We start from the raw sequence: 24,293 nt of genomic DNA, 5'->3' as shown, positions 1-24,293 counted from the left end.
AAATCTCTCCAGCATAAAGGTAAGTTTTCCTCTTTACTATTAGCAGGTAGTCAGTGAGGTGATAGTTTGGCACTGTGTGAATATCTTTGTTGTCCAATAGTCTTTCACATAATGGTTTTAGTGACCTGATTGCCCTTGTCTGAATTGCTTATTACACTGGAGATTGCATATGTTATTCTCATAATATCCCTCATTCTACATGTGTTAGCTGGCATTCTTTTGTAAAGAAGGACTTTTTTTCATCAAGTAGGAATGAATCCCAGTCCCTCCTGAAAAGGCAGGATGAAAGCTTACTGTTTTAATTACCAGTTTTCAGAGTAAGGAGTTGATATTACATACTGGTCTTATACTGATATTGGCAGTAGGTATTGGAGCAGTATAACTCCCTCCAGAAGAAGCAAATGAATGCTGTGTCTGTTATGTTCTTCCCATATTAATGATAAACTCAAAGATTTTCATTTATTCAATGTTTTAAATTACTTGGTTTTTAAATATAAGGTAGATGTTTTCATTGTTTAGCTTACTTTGGAAATTTCTAAGGATGCATGTATTAGTATATTCTCAAATAAACAAGATCTTTGATAAATGCCAACTTGGTATTTTCTGATCTGTAGAGCAGATAAGCACCGAATAAAACTTAAAGAATAGTGGTTTTGTTTCAGTTTTTAGTATATTTTCGATCTTGGGTCTCTAAGATCTTTTTATGTTTAATAATGTTAAATATTAAAGAATAAATCAGAATTCTTTTGGTTGTCTTCTCTCATGATTTAGAAAATAATAATTTTGTTTAATGCCACTTTAAAAATTATGTAAAAACATAAATTTTGCAGTTCCTAAGGTATATAAATAATAGTTTCTTTATTTTGATCATAGGATCTGTTCTCGAACTATAATTTTTGTTCTTCTAAATGGCATTTCCTGTAAAGCTAAGTCAGTTTATTAATTTTCATAGGGAGCCATCTGTGGAAAGAGTCACATTAAGGAAAGAAAAGCCTAAGCTATTCCCCTCCTCTTTTCAATCCAAATTTGAAAGGATGGTTTACTTCAAAGTGATTGCTTCAACTTCAAAAAAACTTCCCTATTAATGTTGTTGAGCAAGACATTCCCAATCAGGGGTATTTAACAGAGCCACTATAGAATCCTCTATACATTGCAAAAAACATTTTATTAGCTAAAGTTTTATCCATTGCCAATGGAGTGGGGAGTGGGATGGAAAAGTGGTGTGGGTTTTTGTGATCAAAAGTCTTTTCTTCTTTTAAATGCTACATATCACTTTAATAATTAGTAAAAGTTATGCTAAACAAATCAGTATCACTACTTGGTGTTATAGACTTTTGTTAAATTGTCTTGAAACTGCTTTTAGCCATTATGTTTGTCATGGACCCTAGCAAGCAAGATTATTATGAAGCACATGGGATTTTTTTTCTGATTATGTTAGTCCTTTAAAGTCCCAATCCTACCAATGATTTAGATTGTCCTTTATTAAATATAGCAAAAATAATTATTTAAACAAGCTTTTCCTTTAGGAGTTTACATCTGATTTAATTGACATAAATTGAAAAGAATTATGTTGCACTATTACTAATCTTTCCTAATGCTTGGTTTAATTTATGGCTATGGTTTACATATTTCAGACATTCCTTGCCATATATTGTGAAGGTATACTTTCTATGTCATTAGAATATATATAAGATCTAAAGCTAGTTTTTGGCCAGCAAAATTTTGTTTTCATTCCTGATTAACAAGACTTTAGACCAACCACCTTGCAAATAACTCATTTATTCTTATAACATGTTTATGAGGAAATTGTGAGTGAAATAGTGCTATCTCTGCATTATAGGTAGGAAAACAGGTGCTTAGTTTTTTGTACTTGTATTTTATTTTCAATTTTTGAGGGGAAAAATTTAAAGATAATCTATATAGAGAAGGGTAGAAATAAACCTATCTCTGCCCTCACACATTGGCCCCACCATAGAATTATTTTGAAGCAAATCCTAGAGACTATATGATTTTACTTGTAAATTTAACAATTATACTTTAGAAAAATATATAGTCATATATAATTTTTTTCAGTATATCATCAAGAATTCAGTGTTCAGATTTCCCAATCTTGTCATTTTTAGATTAGTTTTTGAATCAGGATTTTGAAATAAGGGTTTATATTGCAGTTAATTGATTTGGTCTCTTAAATCTCTATCTGTTGGAGTGCTGTAGCATTCTCATGTTCTCTCTTTCTCTCTGTGTCTCTCATATACACACACACACATATACACACACACATTCTCTCTCTCTCTCTCTCTCTCTCTTTTTCACACACAATTTATTGAAGAAATTAGGTCATTTATCCTACAGAGTTTTCCATAGTCTGGATTTTGTTACCTGCATCATTGAGTTGTCTTTTTCCTTTTCCCTTCTGTTTTTTGCTAAGATTTAGGTTGGTTGGTTGGTTGGTTGGTTAGTAACAATATGTCTTAGGAAATACTGTGCACTTTGTTAAAAGGCATTTAATGTTTTTTTGTTTTTGTTTTTTTGAGAGAGGAAGAGAGAGTCTGAAGCAGACTCTGCACTGAGTGGAGCCTGACATGGGACTGATCTCACAACCACAAGATCATGACCAGATACCAAGAGTCTGATGCTTAACCAACAGAACCAGCCAGGCACCCCATATTGGGAAGCATTTAATATGTCTGAGTCTTCTAGTCACATTAACATCCACAGATGAGCATTGTTTAGATCCTTTATTTCATTAGGGATTGCAAACTGGTGATATTTTAATATTCTTCATTTATTAGCTGGGAAATTTCTACTTTGTCAGCTATTGGGTTGAGGTACAATTCTTATAGGAAAGACAGAATAAAGACTTTAAATAGTTACCAAAATAGTGAGTTGGTTCCCTTACCGTCCTTCAAAAGTGACAAGTGAGTTCATTTTAAACATCATTATGAATTAATAGATTTAAAAACTTCATCATCTCCAAATTCATGTAGACTTCTTGCATCAATCCATTATCATTGTTGTTGATGTTCAGATGGTCCCATCTTTGGCTACTGAAAGCCTCTTCATTTTGACTCTTGAGTCCTTTTGAGACAACCCTAGTAATCTTTGATTTCTGGTGGGAGAATATGTTCTGGGATTTTCTTGTACATTTCCTCGCCCAGGATGAAATCAGCCATCTCTGTAAAGAGCTCTGATTCCTTTTAGCAGTAAAGAGTATTTAGAAACCATAATGGATACATAGTAGACTTTTTAAAGATCATATAGTCAAAAAGTAAGGTAAGAAATGCTGTAAATCTAGTTCTGACTTAGTAATTTCCCAGTATCACAGAAATCGACAGGTTGAAGCACAGTTTTAATTAAAAATGAACAACCAACCTAAAAGAAACTTTCCTTTGATTTCAGAGTTAACTATTTTGTCATAAAATTGACCTCTTAGATTTTTTTTAAAGAAATTTCTTTTTTTAAAGATTGTATTTATTTATTTGACAGAGAGAGATCACAAGTAGGCAGAGAGGCAGGTAGAGAGAGTGAGAGGGAAGCAGGCTCCCTGCTGAGCAGAGAGCCCGATGCGGGACTCGATCCCAGGACCCTGAGATCATGACCTGAGCCGAAGGCAGCAGCTTAAACCACTGAGCCACCCAGGTGCCCCGACTTCTTAGATTTATTGACTTCACTTGGCCTTCTCTGAGTACCCACCATCTCATGCAGAGGAAGGTTGCAGTTCCGTATATGGCGACTGACAAAGGAGATCCAGCCAAGGATTAAAATTTCACAGTGAATAGTCTCAAATCTATCCACAAAGCAATAAAAGTTGACTGTAAAACCTTCCAAATAAACTAAATGGTTTGGGCAGAAAACTGTCTTTGGATAGAAAACTGAATTCAGAAAATCGGTGTCCTTATCTATAAAGAGTAGGATTAGGATCATGATGATCCTAATCATCTGTGGGATCTGACTCTGTCACCCTGAAACTGTCATTATCTGAGTTGTTTTTCTCCTATCTCATTCATTTATTCTCCAAATATATTTCAAATATAGTGAGTGACAGACAATATTTTAGGCGGTAGAAAGAGTGGGAGCAAAAATACCTAAGCTGCTTGCTTTCATACCCTAAAAGGCACCTTGTGTTTTCTAATCCATTCCTCCTTTGAGAAGTGCAGTTTTAAGCACTCTTATTGGTACTTTGTCCACAATGAAAAAACTTGCATAGACTTTCTGACATTATCAGAAACTTTAATGACTTTTTCTTTAACATGCAGTTTTTTGGTTGAAAAATTCCCATTAGTTAAATTATTTTGGGTGATAAAATATAGTAAGTTAATTCAAATGATCTATTTTGTGTTTCATTTGCACCTTTTAAAAGCTTCTCATGTTTTAAAAATTTAGTGGTATTTATGGTTCTCAGAGTTAATGGAGTGTATAATGTATAGTATTTTTATATTATTGCATTATATTCTCTTAGAAGGATATAAATGATCCAGTTCATCAGATTTTCTACATAGCTATTTTCATTTGAAATGATATCTTAGTGTTATTAAAAATATACACATCCATATATAAAAATCACTTTCCTTATTTAAAAGTTGAATTCATTTTAATCCTATATACAAAAGGTAGAAATTTGTATTAAGATAGAATAAGAGAGAAGGAAGCACAATTTCAACAACAAGAATACTTCATATTTCATTGTTTTTTTTTAAATACTAATACCAATAGAGTGTTCTCTTGCCCTCCTCCCCTACTGAGTCAACCTTCAATAAATCTTATTGAGAGCATATTAAAGATTCTTCCTAGAGCTTAAGTCATTCTCTGCTGGTGATAATAAGCTTTCTATTTAAAGAGATGGATTATATGCATTTTCATGCCATTTAGGACACCATTTTGTTTTTATATTGTATAAATAATTACTTAAAAGAGTTCATCCACAAAGTTTATTACCATGGCACAGGAATGTAAAAAGACCCTGTTCTTTCAAATTACAGTGTTGACCATAAGTCCATTATAACCCTCTGAAGACACTCACATTCCCACATTTTAAAATTGACAGGTAGGCTTGTCTCTAAGATGGTTACTAAATCCTCACCTTTTGTGATACTCCAATCTTTCAAAGTTATGTTGCCACTTCATGCAGCATACATTTTTTTTCTCATGTGATTCTTGAATTAGAATTCCTTCCTTCAGGAAAGAACTTCTGTAGTACACAGTAGCCCCTTCCTATCTGCAGGGTATATGTTCCAAGACCCCAGTGGATGCTTGATACTGTGGATAGAACCGAACCCTGTCTATACTGGTTTTTCCTATACATACAGAACTCTGATAAAGTTTAACTTATCCATTAGGCCCAGTAAGAGATTAACAACAGTAACTAAGAGTTGAATAGAATACTGCTAACAATATACATAATAAAGGTTATGTGAATGTAGTCTTTCAGTCTCTTAGAGTACCTTGTACTGTGCTCACCCTTCTTGTGATGATATGAGATGATAAAATGCCTGTGTGATGAGATGAAGTGAGGTGAATGACGCAGGCACTGTGATGTGGGGTTAGGCTACTACTGACCTTCAGACCATATGTCAGGAGGAGGATCATCTGCTTCTCGACTGCAGTTGACTGGGGGCAACTGAAACTGCAGACAGCAACAAACTGAGGATGGGGGAGCTGGTGTATCAGGGGTTCACCTCCCCGTATTTACCCATTCTTCAGGGAATGTACAGTGTTTCTTGGTTAACTCTTTGCTACTTCTGTAATGTCCACATAGACATCGTTGTGTGTGTATGTTGGTTTTGGGATGTGACTATACATAGAATCTCTCTTCACTCAAGACTGCAACAAGTGAGGAATTTCTTCTCACTCCTAATCAGCTTTTGTGACTGCCAGTTAAATATTCGTCTACACACACAACTGTAGGTTTAAACATATGAGTCTAGAACTGTTCTACCTGGTACAGGAGCCATTAGCCACCGTGGCTGTTAACCACCTAAAATGTGCCTGGTGCAAATGTGATGTGCTGTAAGTATCAGAAACAGACTGGATTTTGGAGACTTAGTATAAAAAAGAATGTAAAATATCTCAAAAATGCAAATTTTAAGATGTATATAAAAGACAGCAAACTCCTACTTAAACAGATCAAAACAGGTTATGTTTTAATCTCATGTAATTTCTCTATGTAGCATACTTTGAAACGTTACTCAATATTTTTCATAAAAAGCAATTTTTTATAGATTTGAGTCAATATTGAAAGTTCTCATAATACATATTTTATGTGATCAGCAATAAGATTTATAATTGCATCTGATGTAAGTATAGTGGCTAAGCACTAAAACATTTATTTGAAAATACTCTCTTGTAAAATACCAACTTTGTCCTAATTTTTAGGAAACCAGAATTCGGGCAATGGATAAGGATACCAAGAAAAAAATTCATAATTTCTCTGTCATCAACCCTGTTGCTGGACAGGCTGTAACTCATATCTTTGTAGCGGACAATAGAGAAGATCTTCAGAAATGGATGGAAGCCTTCTGGCAACATTTCTTTGATCTTAGTAAGTTGATGTTTGGATTTACTAGTAATATATTCATGAAGCATGAAAGGATGCACAAAGCAATCTAAATATTAAAATTATAATCGTTTGGTTTGTATCAAGATTTTTTTGTGCTCTTGAACAAAAATGACAGTATATCATCAGTGCATTGATGCCTTTTTCTCTCAACCTTTTCCCAGTGCTGACTTACTGTAGTTTATTATCCCTTTGAATACCTGTTATTTTTAAGTTTCTCTGTCCCCAAAACAATTAGGCCACATTTTTTCCAAAACATTGGGTTTTAACTGGTTAAGTCAGTGTGTTTGATCAAAGGGTTAAGAAGCCATTTGAGTCGTAAAAAACTTCTGTATGTTAGTGATGATCCTAAAATTTGAAATGTTCAGGAGACTCATGTAACCTTCTGTTAACTCCAGATTCATTATATCATCTTGGACATCATCCAAAGATTTTTTTTTTAAAACCATACATATGGTTTTTCAGTTTCAGTAATACAGCCCATGATTATAAAAACAATGTGATAGTAATATAATAGAGTTCTACTATGTAAAATATGTGAGGTTCTAATATTCTCAATTTAAGGAGGAATTTTATCAACAAGAAAATAATGAAGTCATATATTGAAAATGTAGATTATTGATAACAGCTATTTCTAGTCAAAGTAAGCCTACTGTTAGATTCAACCAGTATTTTATGTCTTCAGAATGCTTTTTTATAGAATTACAAAAGATAGGAATTTTCTAACAATAGAAAGTAGTTTCTGCAACTCCTAGAAGAAATTTTAGGACTTCTTTTTTTTTTTTTTTATAAAGATTTTATTTTATTTATTTGACAGATAGAGATCACAAGTAGGGAGAGAGGCAGGCAGAGAGAGAGAGAGGAGGAAGCAGGCTCCCTGCCAAGCAGAGAGCCCGATGCGGGGCTCGATCCCAGGACCCTGGGATCATGACCCGAGCGAAAGGCAGAGGCTTTAACCCACTGAGCCACCCAGGCGCCCAATTTTAGGACTTCTTAAGATCTGTTTGGGAACTTTATAAAAGAGTTAATACCCGCTGTCCTCAGATTAATTTTTATAAGCCTACTGTGGTCTATGGCCTGGTCAAGTTATTATAGTGATGGTTAGGGTGGGGACAAAGAAGGGAACTAAATATATTGATTACCTTCCACATACCATATGGCTTCCTTTATTTCGCATAACAGCCCAGCAAGGCAGAAATGATTTCCCTCTCCTCTAAAGTTGAGAAAACTGAGGCCTGAAGAGATTGCTGGTTTACTGCAGGAAACCAGAGGACTCCCACTATAGCCTTCTGGAATTCTTTAGGACTTGTTTTCCTTGAGTACTATCCCTAGGCACTGAATAGATGTTTAAATATTTGTTCCATGCTTATCAGCATGCAGTACTTTTTTTTTTTTTAAGTTTCAGCTGATCTTAGACATGTAACTTAAAAGACAAAAACTTCCTTTCCTTTGCTGATCACATCTGAAATTTTAACTGCTTTCTCAAATGCTCTGCTCTAGAGAGTCTTACAAAGACTATACTATTTTTAGGAGTGATTCTGCTATTTTCCACTTTTTATGTATATAAAAACAGGAATGAGAGATTAAAGGAGGTAAAAATGCAGACTACTATGGTCTGGATATCAACTGCTAAATGGTCTCATGTTTTTATTTGCCAGATTAGGTAAAATAATTCATCATGCTAAAATGGGAGATTTGGAGGGATACAAATCTTGTGATATTATTGTCAAAATAAGAAAGTGATGACAACTATGTTCTTACATCTAGCTACTTCTTTAGTATTTAATGATTTGTGGATAAAATCTGCCAATCTATGTGATCTTTAAAGTATAAATTCTATTAGACTTACACTTTAGAATTCATTGTGTATGATGATATGAAGCAAAGACGGAAATGTTTATATCCTAAAGACTGACTTGTAAGTGGTAAGTGGTAAGTGTAGCCTCTTATAATTTTAGGTGAAATCTGATGTGTAGAACAAAGTAGAGCATAGATATTTAGGGCAGAATAAACTAAGAGCAATTTAATATTTAGAGTTAATTTCAATTACTTGACTCTGATTAAGAGTAGAAAATCAGGAGAATGAGAAAATTAAAAACTATGAGAAAACGTTAATGGCACTAGGTCTGTTTGGCCTGCCATAGAACAACCTGAAGAGTGGAGGCTGGAGGCAAGGGGGATTTCATAGCTAATTTTTTTTAAATTATTTATTTATTTATTTGACAGAGAGAGATCACAAGTAGATAGAGAGGCAGGCAGAGAGAGAGGGAAGCAGGCTCCCTGCTGAGCAGAGAGCCCGATGCGGGACTCGATTCCAGGACCCTGAGATCATGACCTGAGCCGAAGGCAGCGGCTTAACCCACTGAGCCACCCAGGCGCCCCTCATAGCTAATTTTTAATATTTGAGAGCTAACAGACATGTAAAAACACTTGTTTTGGATGATCAAAAAGGTAGAGCTAGAATGGTGGGTCAAAGATAAATTTTTTCAAGTATTTAATAATATAAATATTGAGTTATGTAGCAGCTTAAGATAACAGATCATTTTGACTGGGAACATTATAGCAAATATTATTGTGGTAAACATCTTTAGTATACAGAGTTTATGTGAATACAGCATAGCTGTTTAATATTTCATATTGGTTAGCATGTTGAATCAGGTATAACTGTGCATACTAATTTAGTCACTGATAAAACAAATGTTCGCATTGTAAAATTCACCAGTGAACATACCACACTTGTACCTCTGATTTCAGTAACGCATGGGATAGCATGGCTTTATATTCCAGTCTTCAGCATGATTAGTATTCTGCTACCAGTTTAACAATGAAAAGCTTTCATCTATCAATATAGAGAAAATGCTATACTTTATAATTTGCCCAAGATTTGATGGAGAAATTTTGCTAGTTCAAAGTATTTCATTATTTTTCTATTAAATAAGATCTTATTTTTTTCTGCCCCCAAGAAGGAAAAGCTGGCTTTTATATATTTATCTAAAAAAGGAAGTGGAGGGGAGGAATAAGTTATCAGATCTCAGATCCTACTAGATTTAAATTCTGCAGAGCAACCTTTGAAGCCTCAAACTCAAGATTTCATTCCCTTTATGAGATGCTATGTGGGCTATTTTGAAATTTTTACCATATTCTATACTTAGCATTGTAATAAAACATAAAAGGTTTTTTATGTTTCTTAGCTATTTAAGGTGATGGATTTAAAATTTATGCATATTACCATATAACCATGGCTGTATATTAGATTTAAAACAACAAAAATGAATAGATAATTTGACCAAACACGAAATGTCTTTTATTTTTAAACTGTGGAAAATAACTAAATTGGATATTGAGTATGGAGACTGAGAATATAATAAAAGGAAGAAAAATATACATCATAAATCATTCCAAAAAGGCACATGTGTATTACATTTATTTTTCTACAGATGTAAGATAGAGTATAAGAACAGTGAAGCTCAATAACCTACTTTTATAACATGAATATAGAGACACATAGTCTCTGGTACAGTTGTTATCCAGCATGAAGGCACGTAATAAACATGGAATGGCTGAAGTTTATATCCACTCAGAAGAAATAAGCCTGAGCGTTTTAAGATGAAAATAGTAAAACATAATTAAAAGAAAAATTAATGTTATCCGTATTCTTAAATTTTAACTTAAAAATTGAAACAGCTTAAAGAGTATTTTTTATTTCAAATGACTAATGGCTTTATTTTAAGTGTCCTTCCTAAAATAAATTAGATCCAGTTAGAATTTTGACTGATGTGTCTTTATTATAATAGGCTCTTATATACCTTTTACTTGAATGAAGATGCAGCATTTTTCTAGAGTTATATGAATTTCAAAAAGCATAATCATTCGAAGAAATAATTGTTAAATAAGCAATTCTTGTATCTTAATTAGAATTTTCAAAGTTAACACCATTTTTGAGAAGCACTGTATCCTTCTAGATAACTATTTCAGTTGATTTTTACCTTTCAACTGTCTTAAGAACTGGATATTTTTACTTAATATTTAAAAGAAGAGAACTTGTACAAATTTTTGCCATAAATAGAAATTTCAGTTATTAGACCATTTAGTGAAATAGTATAGTATTTAATAGCCTAGAGATCTTAGCTTTTTATATCTGTGCACAGAACTTTATTTTTCGAATAGATTACTCTAGTGCTTAGACTTGGACTTCAAAATTATGGGTTTTTGTGGTTTCCTTAAGGCAATGCTTTATAGATTCCCTCTTATTTTTCACAGCAAAAAATATGTTGATATCTACTGAAAATGAAATATATGCCTTCACATTTATATTTTAAACTAGCCTGCCTTTTTCTGTCTTTCTTAGGCCAATGGAAGCATTGTTGTGAAGAACTTATGAAAATTGAGATTATGTCACCACGGAAACCACCTTTGTTCTTGACAAAAGAGGCGACCTCAGTCTACCATGATATGAGTAAGTGGGGTTTTTCTTTTCTAAGCTGCAGGGTAACAAAAACAACATTGTCCATACTCAAGCAGCTTATTCTATTGACATTAAAATGCTAAAATTTTCAGGGCACAGTCAAAATGAATGAAAAAAGACTATGATTATAGACTAAGGAACTCATGTTTAATAGATGAATTAATACAAAATTAATGAATACACATTTTTCATAGTTTGAATGCTTAAGATCAAACAAAAATGTTAAAGCTTCAAAATGAATAAGGCTGCACTGAAAATAAATATTAGCTGAGTAGCTGATGAAAATTCTGAAAATGTAAACTTGCAGATTCTAAAATATAATCATGTTCTGTAATTTTTTCTGTGTTTTATTAAATTTGTTTTAAAGTAATGTTGATAAATGAATATTAATAAATGGAAGCTTTCATCTCAGGTCAAAAAATTCGTTAAGTTTAATACTTTGGAAAATTTTAACTTTATAGACTCATTAATTAATATTCCATTTTCCCACACTTTGAAGTGTATTTATTTCTCTGTGGGATTGCCTGAACGAACAGTGGGTGAACAAACACAGGTCAACACTAAATTCTGTTCTGTTTTTGCCACCAATATATAGTTTACACACACTTTAAAATATTAGATTAAAAATGATACAACCAATGATTCATTTAATACCAGTGATTTATTTAACAGACGTTTATCTCTGTTCTCTTATTTTTTCCCAAGGAAAAATTCATCCAGCATCCTTATCACCAAACTGGTATCAGGGCTTCACTCTGTTTCCTTGGATTTCTGGTTTTGGAATTTTTCCCTATTAACAGAGACTTTTCTTGTCTACAGGAAAGGATGTTAATCCAGTTACACTTGTCCAAGTTTACATATCAGGCTTTTATAAAAAGGGGATCTAATCTTACCTAGAAATCAGAATAAATTTTAAATCTAAGAAAAGTTATTTAATAAATATTTAACCTATTGAATTGAAAAAGTTATGATGTGTCTACACTTCTTTGAAAACTGGCTTATAGTCATTTATTTAGGAATGTATTAATGTGTGTGTGTGTGTAAAGTGCACAGTGAATGATTTTTTTTTTTGGTTCTGTTGGTAGGGTTATTTTTAAACTCAAACCAGTTGTTTATCCAATGTGTTTTTGATGACCATTATAGATACTGATTTAGAAAACAATAACTCAAAGTGAACACAGCTTTTGAAATTTTCCCCCATGTACTTTTTCTCATAATTATTACAGGCATTGATTCACCTGTAAAACTTGAAAGTTTAACTGATACAATACAAAAAAAACTTGAAGAGACAAATGGACAGTTTCTTATTGGTCAGCATGAAGACTCCTCACCACCTCTTTGGGCCAGCCTCTTTGATGGTAATCATCAAATGGTTATCCAGAAAAAGGTATTATCTCCTGCAAGTAACCAGCTACATGATGGGAAAGGGAAAAAAAGACGTGCTCCTCTTCCTCCTTCTGATAAAGCTCCATTCAGCTTAAAAACACAGAGTAACCCAGATCAATTGGTTAAGGACAACTGGGAAAAAAAAAGTGTATCTTGGACCTCGCCTTTGGATACCAAATTATCAACCCTAATGCATCACTTACAGAAACCGATGGCTGCTCCTCGAAAACTCCTTCCTGCCAGGAAAAATGATTTAAATGATGATAGAGAACACATAGACACTAAAACCAATTTTGAAGCCAAGCCAGTGCCAGTTCCAAGGCAGAAATCTATCAAAGACATTTTGGACCCTAGATCATGGCTGCAGGCACAAGTATAGAAAACTCTTAATGTATAAAGCATTTAACAAAATCTATAACTGTTAGGCTTAATTCAGAAGCACTAGAGATACAGTAATATGTAATTATGTTGGTAAATATGATAGTGACTTAAATCAATAATTAATAAGCTATGAAGTCTAAAAAAATGCTTTATAATGAAGAATTGGATTTCTCTTTTACTTCTAATCTTTGGAATATAAGTGATTTCCCTGGTAGAGTGCAAGAGGCAGTTTCAGACAATATCCTAATTGTTTGAAGGGTTAATTTATTCCTAAATTAGTGCCAGCAGTGAGCAAGCACTAGGCAGAAGAAGGCATTAAAATTTCTTTGGGGAGAGACTGTCTAGTAATTTAAAATGTGTTAAATATGAGCCATATTCTCATTGTGAGAGTTTTAATACTAATGGAATGTTTCAAAAGTTTTATTCAAACCACAAATTGTAGAATCCACCCAAGAAAATTTCTTCTTAGCATTCTGGAATTCTCATCTAATGGTTCACTGGCTCTCATCTATTGTTTAACTCACTAGTTAACTCACTGACCTTTCAAATTCCTGGGATAAATTTTGAAATATTAAATTCTTCATCTTTAAAGGGAATTCATAATGTGTTATTCAAAGTTGTTTCCTTGATGAGCCCTGAAATCCTGTTGACATTAACTCTCATAAGTGAAACATAACATTTATTAGTTTAGAGAAAAGGTAAATGAAATGTTCTCTATTTCCACTTTTCTATGCATGGTGCTAATTTCCATTATGACATTGGAATTTGGGGAAGTGAGTAGCTGATTAACACCTTAAAATTCATTTAATACTTATTTAAAAAGCAGATGGCTGATTCAAAAATATCAGAAAAGTTGGCCATGATAATAATTTTCAGAATTAATCCTTTTAAAACATTTTAATTAAATTTCCTTTTTCTAGTAAGGGTTGATGTCTGCTATTGATATTATTCATTAAAAGTCATATTCTTACAACAATGACATCGGAATCATTTCCATAGGAGGTAATTTCCATAGCAACTAATCATTGTGACCCAAACAGGATTATGAAATCAAGTGAGGAATAAATAGCGAGAGGATGAATACCTTAAAGGAACAAAAATCCTTTTTTTAAATAATAATGCTTCTTGTAAACAAGAGCTGAACAGTTTTAAAAATCAAATCAGAATTTCCAAATAAAACAGTTTCCATAAGGTGTCAGCAACGGCTCAAAAAAACTGAAATCACACTGAACCCTAAATGTCATTGCAAGAAATAAAAATACAAGAATTAAATTACTGCCCTGTGTATAATCTCTAGAGATCTTTTTAAAGCTCATGAGAACTCTATTTGGATCAGAACTATATTATTACAAAGTAAAATGAACACTTGACAAAAAAGTAACATTAATTTAAATGGAGACTTTCATTATTTTTAGATAGCAGTCTTTTTTCATTTATGTAGAATGATGTAACTGCCAGGTTACTTTTATGTTTGCCGGGGACTCCTCGTAAGAATTGCGACTCGGGGGAGTAATGATACAAAAGGTCTCTTGTGACCGTCGACACCATGATAGACATAGTATTTGATGAGAAGGAAGCCCCATGTGCCTGCCTTTAGAGGACTGTAGAGACAATCACATGCATGAAAACCTGCAAAGGTACGATTAATTTGTTTTTTTCTAACGAGAAGGCTCTCATAAATTCTGTTGTGGTTGCCAGTTCAGTAAATGACAATATTAAAATCTACAGGCTATTATTGTTTGAGTTTTTGTTTATTTTTTAAACCTCAGCTGCTGTTTTTGACAGCATTTGTGACTGTCATTGCCACTAAATTATTGAGCTAGAAGACGCTGCAGGCAAAATTGTTTCTGAAACTGGCATCTAAGCATTTTCTTTTTTTTTAGTCGAAGCCTTCCTTATAACAACCAGTGTTAAAACTTCCAAATTATATTCTTGTCATTTCCTCATGCATATTATATCAAGAAGGATTTAAGGTGTACTGGAAATAGAATTTATTCATAGAGAAACTACCTAGCATTTGTGCCCTCAGTGGGACACTGAAACAAAGCTGAGGCCCTTCCTCCTAGAAATATTTATGTGAAGCCTGACCAAGGACCACAGTTATTCAGGCTATTTCTGGGGGCCCACCTTCCCGTATGCTACAGAGCCTTTGGGAGCAGCCTGAAGGCTTCAGCTTCACTTCCTTTAACGTGGTGTTCATTAAATGTTAGTTCACTTCCCCCAAAAGGTTTCATACAAAGTCGGGGGCTCCCTCCCTTCCTTTTTTCTTCTTACTCCCTTCCTTCCTTCCTTCCACAGTTAAAAAAAATCTAAAAATACTTAGTTAAACACTTTGTCAAGGAGTTCGTCAAAGAAGTATTTGTTTTCTCATTTCCTAAACCGGAAGTTTATGACAGATAAAAATATGTCATGTAATAAAAGACATTTCAGCTTTTTATGAGCTGCCTTCTCACATTCCTGTTTGTCCTTTTAATTGTTTCTTGATATATGAAGACTATAAACTTGAAAACAAAGAGTTAGCTGTCAGAGCTTGATAATAATATTATATAATTAGAGAAACAGAAAGAATAGATATTTTATGATATGATAATTCTGATGATCTGAAGATAATGTCTTAGAAAATTACATTTACATTTCAAGCTCTGGGACATAAATTACTTACAACAGCATTAAGATAGTATTATTTTTACTTGCTACAAAGTGGTGAGCTTTTTATTTAAACATCTTGCCAAGGACAAAGAAGGCATTTTGTTATTATAAACACACACCTCCTAAGGTAAACAGTCTTTCAGAATCTCAGGTGTGCCAACTCTTGGTAAGTTTGGTTAAATCCTCCTTAACTGTCTGCAGTGCCCCCTGACTTCTTTAAATGGATATGCATGTATGTGGAAAACTGATTCCATTTATTGTAAGTGTCTTATCTTTACCCTTTAAGATCTCACTAAGTAGATTTTTCTGGTCCTGTTTATTAAAAATGGAAGCTGCCATTGCGTTAGAGATGATTCATATAAGGTAGGTTAAGCAGTCAAGTATTTCCTTAGGCTTGTGTTCAGCACCTCAGTCACCTACTGAGAAGTTAATTAATTCAGTCCAAAATGAAACTATAGGGCAGTTTGGCACAATTTATGTTAAATGCCATTTGAATGTAATCACCTGTGTTACCATGAATGAGGAACAACCGAGTCAGAACGCTGTACCGGGAACAGAAAGAGCAGTGCTTTGGCAGGGAAAATATCTATCCCTCTGGTCAGAATTTATCAAAGTCCTTGTCTTCTTAAGGAGTGAATTATTGAATAGTAATTATACTTTAACTGATGACAATTTATACAGTGTTCTGTTAGTCTTAAACTATAAAGTAGACAGAGTTGACTTTGTGCCCTTACATTTCAAAGGCATCACTATTTTCAAATGTTTACATGTGTAATGTAACCTGCTTCACTAATAATAGTTCTATGAAAAAACGGTTTATTTTGGATCATGCATATTTTTAGTTAACACTAGAAAAGGTGTCATTACCTTTGAAGTTTTAAAAGACAAGATTTCATTTAAAGATATGCTAGGGGGTGTTATTTTATTATAACATGCTTGTATGATTGACATTGTTTCTAATTTTTATTTTTTAATTAAATGTAAGTCAAGCATCATCTAGATTAAAACATATTCATGGGACGCCTGGGTGGCTCAGGTGGTTAAGTATACAACTTCTGATTTTGGCTCAGGTCATGATTGCAAAGGTCCTGAGATAGAGCCCTGTGTCAGGCTCCATGCTGGGCAGGGCTTCTGCTTGGGATTCTCCCTCTCCCTTTGCCCCTCCCCCGACTCTGCTGGCACTCTGTAAAAAAAAAAAAGTATCCTATTATGGGTATGTATTTTTTTAAAGTACCAAAGATTGGTAAGGAAGCCAATGTCATGTGATTAAAGTTTCTATACATCAAAGGAACTGGTTCATGAAGACATTTGCTGCCTTTTTCTTTAGGTACCCCTTTCTGTGCTAGACTGATAGAAGTAAACTACTGTGAAATCAGCTCAATCAGAAAGATATACCCAAAGCTGGTGTTAGTTATTATAAGACTAATATTTGATAACCTTGCTATAACTAATAATCATCAGAATGTTTACATATAATCCTTCTTACAGTATGCTCTCAAAAATTCACTGTATAACCTTAGTTTTATGTTATTGATGCAGAATTCACCCAGAGCTTAAGTCATTCTGATAATAAATTAGAAACCTAGGATACTCCGTTGCTGTTAGCCACAAGGAGACTCCTTATTTATAATGTACCTCCCTCAGTGCTTAGTTTATTCCCATGGAGCTCTTCAGGGGAGGGGGAGAGAAATGAACAATCCTGGCTCAATTATATTATTTCAACATTTTACTTCTGGATCTGAAACATGACCAGAAATATTTAACTTTTTTTTTTAAAAAGCTTCCCTTTCTCTGAGATTTATTACATAATATTTTTGTTTATCTGAATATAGGAAAAATACCAGTCCTGACATGTTTGATAATTAGGAAACTAGGCAAAATCATTCCAAATCTTACTGAAAATTGTGTTTTATGTCACAGCAGTTTGCTTTCAGAGATATGGCAATCTCTTTATATATTACTGAAGGAGAGAGAGATTGAAAAGATCTTGTGTATACATAATTATGTCATGTCATAAACATGTTCCAAGATACTGAAATAGAATGTTTCAAACAAAAAGCAGAATCAGACCTATAAATACAGAAAGACAAACTGATGGTTCCCAGTGGGGAGGGGATGGACAAAATGGGCGAAGAGGGGTGAGAAAGACAGGCTTCAAGTTATGGAATGAGTAAGGCATGGGAATAAAAGGCACAGCACAGGGAATACAGTCAATGGTATTGTCATGGTGTTGTATGAGGGCAGATGGTGTCTACACTTAGGGTGAGCACAGCATAACCTAGAGACTTGTCAAAACACTGTGTTGTACACCTGAAACTAATTAATATTGTGCATCAACTATACTCAGAAAAATGTTTTTTTAAATAGATGGTTTCGACGACAATGGGTACTTTTCTGAGTGCTGTATTTTTATGTTTGTCATAAACATTCTGTATTCATAAAATACTCAAAAAACATTTTCTGTCTTTGTGAGTAGATACATTTTTGTTGAATTTAGCCATCTTAGTAAACATATCTTAATTTATTTAGCTGTGACAATTTTCATTTTATATTAAAGAGGAGAAAAATTGTTAAGAAGAGTTATCTATCCACTTGCCTCAAGTATTAAAACATGTGTTAATATACATAAAATATAAAATTGTAGATATATAACATATACTCCATCAAGTCTTCAGATATGTTCAATTAATCATAAAAGATTCTAGTACCTGTTGCCAATGTTGGCAGAACAGAAGTCCAAACCTCTCCACAGCTGACAGAAAGCATCACAGCCCCCTTCCAACCTGCCATGCCCTGCTGGGCGCATTCCTCTTGCTACTCTCAGTGTTTGGACCTTGCCTCAACAAGTTTCTGCTTGCTCATTATTTTCTCATGCTATCCTCTCAGCCTAGAATATCTCTCCTCCCTCTCCTCCCTCTCTTCCCTACCTTCCTCAGCCCATAGCCAGCAAATTTTATTCATTCTTCAAAATGGTAGCACCTCTAAATTCCTCAAGGCTTCATGCCCCCTTAACCTCTCCTTCAGGGTAATTACACTCCTTTCTTTGTACTTTATTTATACTGCTATAGCACAAGCCCTTGTTCACAGTTTTGTGTTCCATTACATATTAGTTTTGTGAATTTGTCTCCTGCATAATGTATTACCATAAGCTTACCAACTTTAAACAACATCCATTCATTGCCTCACATTTCTTTAGATCAGCATTCTGCATGGATTCCAGTGGGTTCTCTGCTTAGTACCCCACAAGACTGACATGAAGGTGTCTGCCACCCTTAGCTCTCTAATCTGGACCTCTGGGGAAAATCCACTTCTAGGCTTATCTGTTATTCTGTTTTTGGCAGAATTCAGTTCCTGGTGCTTGTAGATGGACCAGGGGTCACTCCCAGCAACTGCAGGCTGTATTCCAGTTTTTACACATGGCTCCCTCTTCAAAGACAGCAACAACTCATTAAGTCTGGTGGATTAAATGCTCCTCATGAGGGAGTTGAATCTATATGAAGCAGATTTATCTGACTTCTCCATCTACCACCAGCTGAGGAAAACTACTTTTTAAGGAGTTATGTGAGTGGATGTGGCCCATCAGGATAATTTCCCTTTTCATTAATTCAAGATCCACTGATTAGTAACCTTAATTACATCAGGAAAAAAAATCTCTTGCATATAATGTAATCAGGGGCATGATATATTCAAAGGGCAGGATATCTTGGGGTGCCATTTTAGAATTCTACCTATCACAAGTTAGGTTTTTCAGGACGGGGAGCATGTTGTACTAACTTTTTAATCCTGTCACAGTGAAATGGTGATGGCGGAAGAGTATTGGGTAAGAATGTGTAGGGCATTGTGCTATAAGCATATGAATTAACTCAGTAGCCCACTAAGCAAACGTAGAAGACTTGCCTGGGGTCACATTGCGTTGGTAGTTAGGAATGTGGATTCTGGAATTGACCTGGATTAACGTCTAGCTCTGCATGACCGGTTGTGTGATTTGGGACTTTTTTTTTTTTTTTAAACATCATCTAAGTTTGGGGTTTTAGGGTTTTTCTATCTTTAAGGTAAAAATAGTATTTGCCTCATAGGATAGCCATGATTATTAAATAAGATAATGCAGGAAACAAACATAAAGCCCAGGGCCTGGTACTTAAATTCTTACCTTGTTTCTATAGTGTGATATATCATTGTAACAAATGTATAAAGAAAGGCATGAGAAGATCTAGCTAACATATACACATGCATACATATATTCTTAAAAGAATTTTAGGGGTGCCTGGGTGGCTCAGTGGGTTAAGCCTCTGCCTTCAGCTCAGGTCATGGTCTCAGGGTCCTGAAATCAAGCCCCTTATTGGGCTCTCTGCCTACTTGTGATCTCTCTCTCAAATAAATAAAATCTTAAAAAAAAAAATTTAAACCAGCTCCATTTTTTTTTTTTACTTCATGTGAAAATATCAGACTTTAAGAGATCTCTAAAAGTGTATCCAAATACTTATTGTGTAAGAATCCTATGTTAGGCACCATTGCAGTTTGGAAAATTAAAAAGAATACTTATTCTTGAAAAGTTCACGTGTTTGTAGGATCAACCATATTAGAGAATAGCAAGGTGAATTGCTGCTTGAATTTGCATTCTGCGTATCTAAAAGTAATATATCTGTACACAGACATTTAAATAAATCCCTATCTACCACCAGTGTACCTGAGAAATTAGTTGAAAAGATAATACATAAATAAGAGGCGATATAAAGGAGTATTCAGTATATCACAAACATCTAATTTTAAGAGGTATGAGAACTTTTGCAAAACAATTTTTCAACAAGTACAAAATGTCTTGTATGTTTTTACTACTCAAGTGAGTTAAGCAACACAAAATTATATACTATGAGTATCTTGGGACAATGTGAGAACAAGTTGTAATGGGAAGATTTTTCAAATCGAGGAGTAATAAACAAAATAGTAGTCAGTTTATCCAGTAGGTTCCTGAAGGAGTTTAAGGGGGAATGTGGTCATGACAGTTGTGGAAAAGAATGGATTGTTAGGCATTGAGCCTATTTTTGGGGTAGAAACCCATGGAACATGGTAAAGATTGGCATAGGGGAAAGGTAGGATAATTGGACCACGTGCAGGACTTTGAATGCCAGTTCAAGAAAATAAGGCAAACTTGCCTCTCTGCCTACTTGTGACCTCTCTCTCTGTCAAATAAATAAATAAAATATATATAAAAAAAAGAAAGAAAATAAGGCAAACAGAAGTAGGAAGCGTTGACGTCAGCAATACAGTTGGCAGAGTTCGTGGCAAGAGTATTCAGTTTAAGAGTTGGGGCAATAGGATTCTTGTAGTCGTTTTACCATTAAATAGCCATGTGGCCTGGGCAAGCTATTTACTCATCTGTTCAATTTTCCTATTAGTAAAACCACTGGAATGGCTGTTGGTATTTGTCTCGAACTAATCTAGAAAGCCCTGGGCTCCTGAATTGATAGCTTTTGAGGTAGCAAACAGAGAGAGTGAAGCCAAGAGAGTGAGCCTCTGTTCTCCCTCTCCGAATTCAGCTAGAGTAGCTCCAAGTTGATCTCTCTCCTTTTATCCCCTCGGGGTAGTATCATAACAATCACCATTTTAAAAATGAGCAATTAAAGGCACAGAACAATTAAGTAACTTGCCTAAAGTCTCAAGGTGAGTGAGACACTATTTGAACATCATCATTCATGATCCAAAGTGAGTGTTCAACTTCCTCATCGTACTCCCAGACTTTAATAAATGTGAAATAGCAAAAAAAAGATTAAGTTTTGCCAGACTAGCTTCCAAACTTTTCTCCTAGTAATGTAGTCCCTTGGTATACCCTTTGTATTAGAGCCCCAAAGAAAATCCATTTCATTCACAATAAGATCCAGCATATACTATTCTGGGCATAATGCTTGGCCCCAGGAGGCATTCAGGAGGGACCCGCATTGGGTATATGTAAACTTGAATTTACTACTAAGCTATGGAAAGCATTATAACAGAAATAAGAAGGGGAAAAAAAAGATAAGTTGCATCTAAGGAAATCAGGGAGAACTGGAAGAAGTATTTGAGCCAGACCTTGAAAAAAAGAGGGGGGAGGCATGGGATAATTTATTGAGAGGCTACTGGAGTCAGGGGTGAAGGAGGCCCAGGAAAGGTCAGACAGGACAAGTGAGGGTCCTCAGCAGCCCAAAGTTGAAAGAATAAAGTCACGTTCTAAGGTTTGTTAGAACAGTCTTAGAGTAGTGACCGCACCAGCATATTAAAACTGTTTAGTATTGGGGTTACAAAAATAAATGACAGAACTTTTAACATCTAGAACTGTGGTTCTAAGCCAGGGGTGATTCGTGTTCACTACGGAATATTTGGCAGTATCCGGAGACAGTTTGGATCGCCATGCCTAGGGGTTCAGGGTGCCGCTCAGATCTGTTGGGAAAGACCCAGGGATGCTGCTAACTATGAAGTCATGTCGTTTGGGGCCGTGCCTGTATGGGAAAGGGTGTTCTGAGCAGAAAGAACAGAGCAAATGGGAGGGCAGGAGCATTATGGTGGTTTAAAACACATCTACAAATTCCCTGACACTTTTCTTCAGAGGTGGAGCCTCATGCCCCTCCCCTCGAATACTGACTTAGTGATTCACTCCTAGCTAACAGACTGGTGGAGGAGATACTGTGCGGCAGCTCGTAGCGCTCCGTCATTAGAAGGACGCTTACCCCCAAGCTCTCTCTCAGATCTCTTACTTTGAGGGAAGCCAGCAGCTACCCTCAAACAGTCCTAGAAGAGACCCCACTGAAGAGGAACTGCGCCCTCTTCCCAGCGACAAGCACCACCTTCTGAGTGAGCCACCTTGGGAGCAGATCCCAGGCGTGAGCAGCCTGAGAAATTCCAAGCCAGAACCATCTAGTAAGTGCTTCCAAAATTCTTGACCCACAAAAACTTACAGTAAGATAATAAACGCTTATTGTTTTAACCAGTAACTTTAGTGGGGGGGGGGGGGGTAATTTGTTTCCAAAGCAATAGATGGCCTTAAAAATTTTGAAAATATAGGGTATGCCTAGGGACTGAAATGGTATAATGGCACATGTCTGGGGATTAGAGAAAGAAAGTGGATGAGAGCGTGAAGTCAGATGAACTGCCTGGAAGGTTAGGCTGAAGTGTTTACCTTCCATTTAGTTTCTGAAGAACTCTGCCACGTGGGCTTAGCGTATCCTGATCACCTGTGACCCACTCTCTGTTAGACCACGGAGGGCCGGAGTGGCGATGGTTGGTATCGGGGGAGCACGCTCACCATGTCTCTAGCAGATTAAAAACAATAGCCTGTAGGGGCGCCTGGATGGCTCAGTGGGTTAAGCCGCTGCCTTCGGCCCAGGTCATGATCTCAAGGTCCTGGGATCGAGTCCCGCGTCGGGCTCTCTGCTTGGCAGGGAGCCTGCTTCCTCCTCTCTCTCTGCCTGCCTCTCTGCCTACTTGTGATCTCTCCCTGTCAAATAAATAAATTAATTAATCTTTCAAAAAAAAAAACAAACAAACAATAGCCTGTATATGTCACCGACTACTTGGGAAGTCCATGGACGGCAGGGGCTAGTTCTGAGTCAGGCTTTATCAATACAAAGGTGCCGGGGGGATCAAGTCTCCCCTGGCTTGATCAAAAAAAAAAAAAAAAATTAAGGAGAGAAATAACTTCTCGCATGTATCCAGGCCACTAATGCGACCGCATTGACTTGATTCTTCTTACCTACCAGCCTCTTTGCTAGGAGAAGATGACACAATGCTTCCCCCTGCAACATCTGAGCCTGACTGAGTTTATCAGATTCTCTTTTCAGTAGGCAAGAGGGAAGGGGAGCCTGAAGGTTGTGAAGAGTGACCCAGAGCCATAAAGAGATTGCAGGGAGGAAGCAGTCACCAGCCCAGGGCAAACCTCATGCGTCCACACCAAGCCCTTTGAATGGAGTTCATGATTCCTGCTCTCCTCTGTGGGAAATTCAGCTGTACTTTTTTTTTTTTCTTCGTAATTTGTGATACCAAAAGCGCATTTTAAATAGTCAGTTCTGAGAGCAGCACTGACATCATCCCCAAATGAGTCATTCAGAGTTTCTTCAGGAAATTAGAATAGTGTGCCCAGGATACTTCCACACCTTTGCTGTTTCGTGCTGCAAAACATCCCAAGAAATGAAACTCAATAAAAATGCAGAGATATGATTCTACTTTAGATTGATCTCAACCCAAATCAATTACTAAAATAAAATGCTTAGAGTGGAGAGCCCTGAAAGTGTTGGACTAAAGGTACCACAAGCCTGATCAACACCAGTGAAAATACTCTGTTGTTTTATTTTCTGCCGTGAACTTCATGGGAAGTAGTGGATGACTCGTGTTATTAATGTAATTGGGAAAACACGACATGCTTTCAGCCAACACTTTGCTAGTCCCCATAATATATAGGGCTCTGCCAGCTGCTGGGCAGGGGAAGATGAAGATGAAGGCTAGTCTCTGTTTCTTGGGGATTACAGATTAGTTGGACTGATACGTGAGGTTTATTTCCAGTGCCAGAAAAAAAAAAAAAAAAACAAGTACTTTTCTGATCAGTAACCAGCATTAAAGCAACAAGTATACAATACTCTGCTTTTGTTTCAGCAGCAGGACCCCATTTCCAAGCAAAATCTTATGTGGGTCTTTTAATAATAAAAGAGGTAACAGTGCAACTACAGTGGGGTGGAAAGGGAGTAGGAGCACATGGCCTCCCCATCCTGCTTCCTATCTCGGTCCTACCTAGGACCTTGGGGTTTCCTCCAGCAATTTGGAAACCATTAGTCTAATGCATTCCTTGAGTCTTAGTGAAGTGCTGCTAGACATTCAATTTATAAACTGATGAGT

The 24,293-nt window shown here is 35.6% G+C and overlaps 1 protein-coding gene across 1 annotated transcript in view; it reads left to right on the top strand.

Moving 5' to 3' along the window:
• The window catches only part of RTKN2 (rhotekin 2), a 76,215-nt gene extending 58,709 nt beyond the window's left edge, over positions 1 to 17,506 (top strand). Inside the window, exons 10-12 of the mRNA XM_046026353.1 lie at positions 6,373 to 6,538; positions 10,902 to 11,009; positions 12,245 to 17,506. Coding sequence (XP_045882309.1) covers positions 6,373 to 6,538; positions 10,902 to 11,009; positions 12,245 to 12,783 — 813 coding nt within the window. The 3' untranslated portion in view covers positions 12,784 to 17,506. The remainder of the gene's footprint in view (positions 1 to 6,372; positions 6,539 to 10,901; positions 11,010 to 12,244) is intronic.
• Positions 17,507 to 24,293: the final 6,787 nt, after the last annotated feature.

This window comes from Meles meles, chromosome 13 (assembly GCF_922984935.1).
Source record: "Meles meles chromosome 13, mMelMel3.1 paternal haplotype, whole genome shotgun sequence".
Classification (NCBI taxonomy): Eukaryota; Metazoa; Chordata; class Mammalia; order Carnivora; family Mustelidae; genus Meles; species Meles meles.
This window is presented reverse-complemented; position numbering and strand designations above follow the sequence as displayed.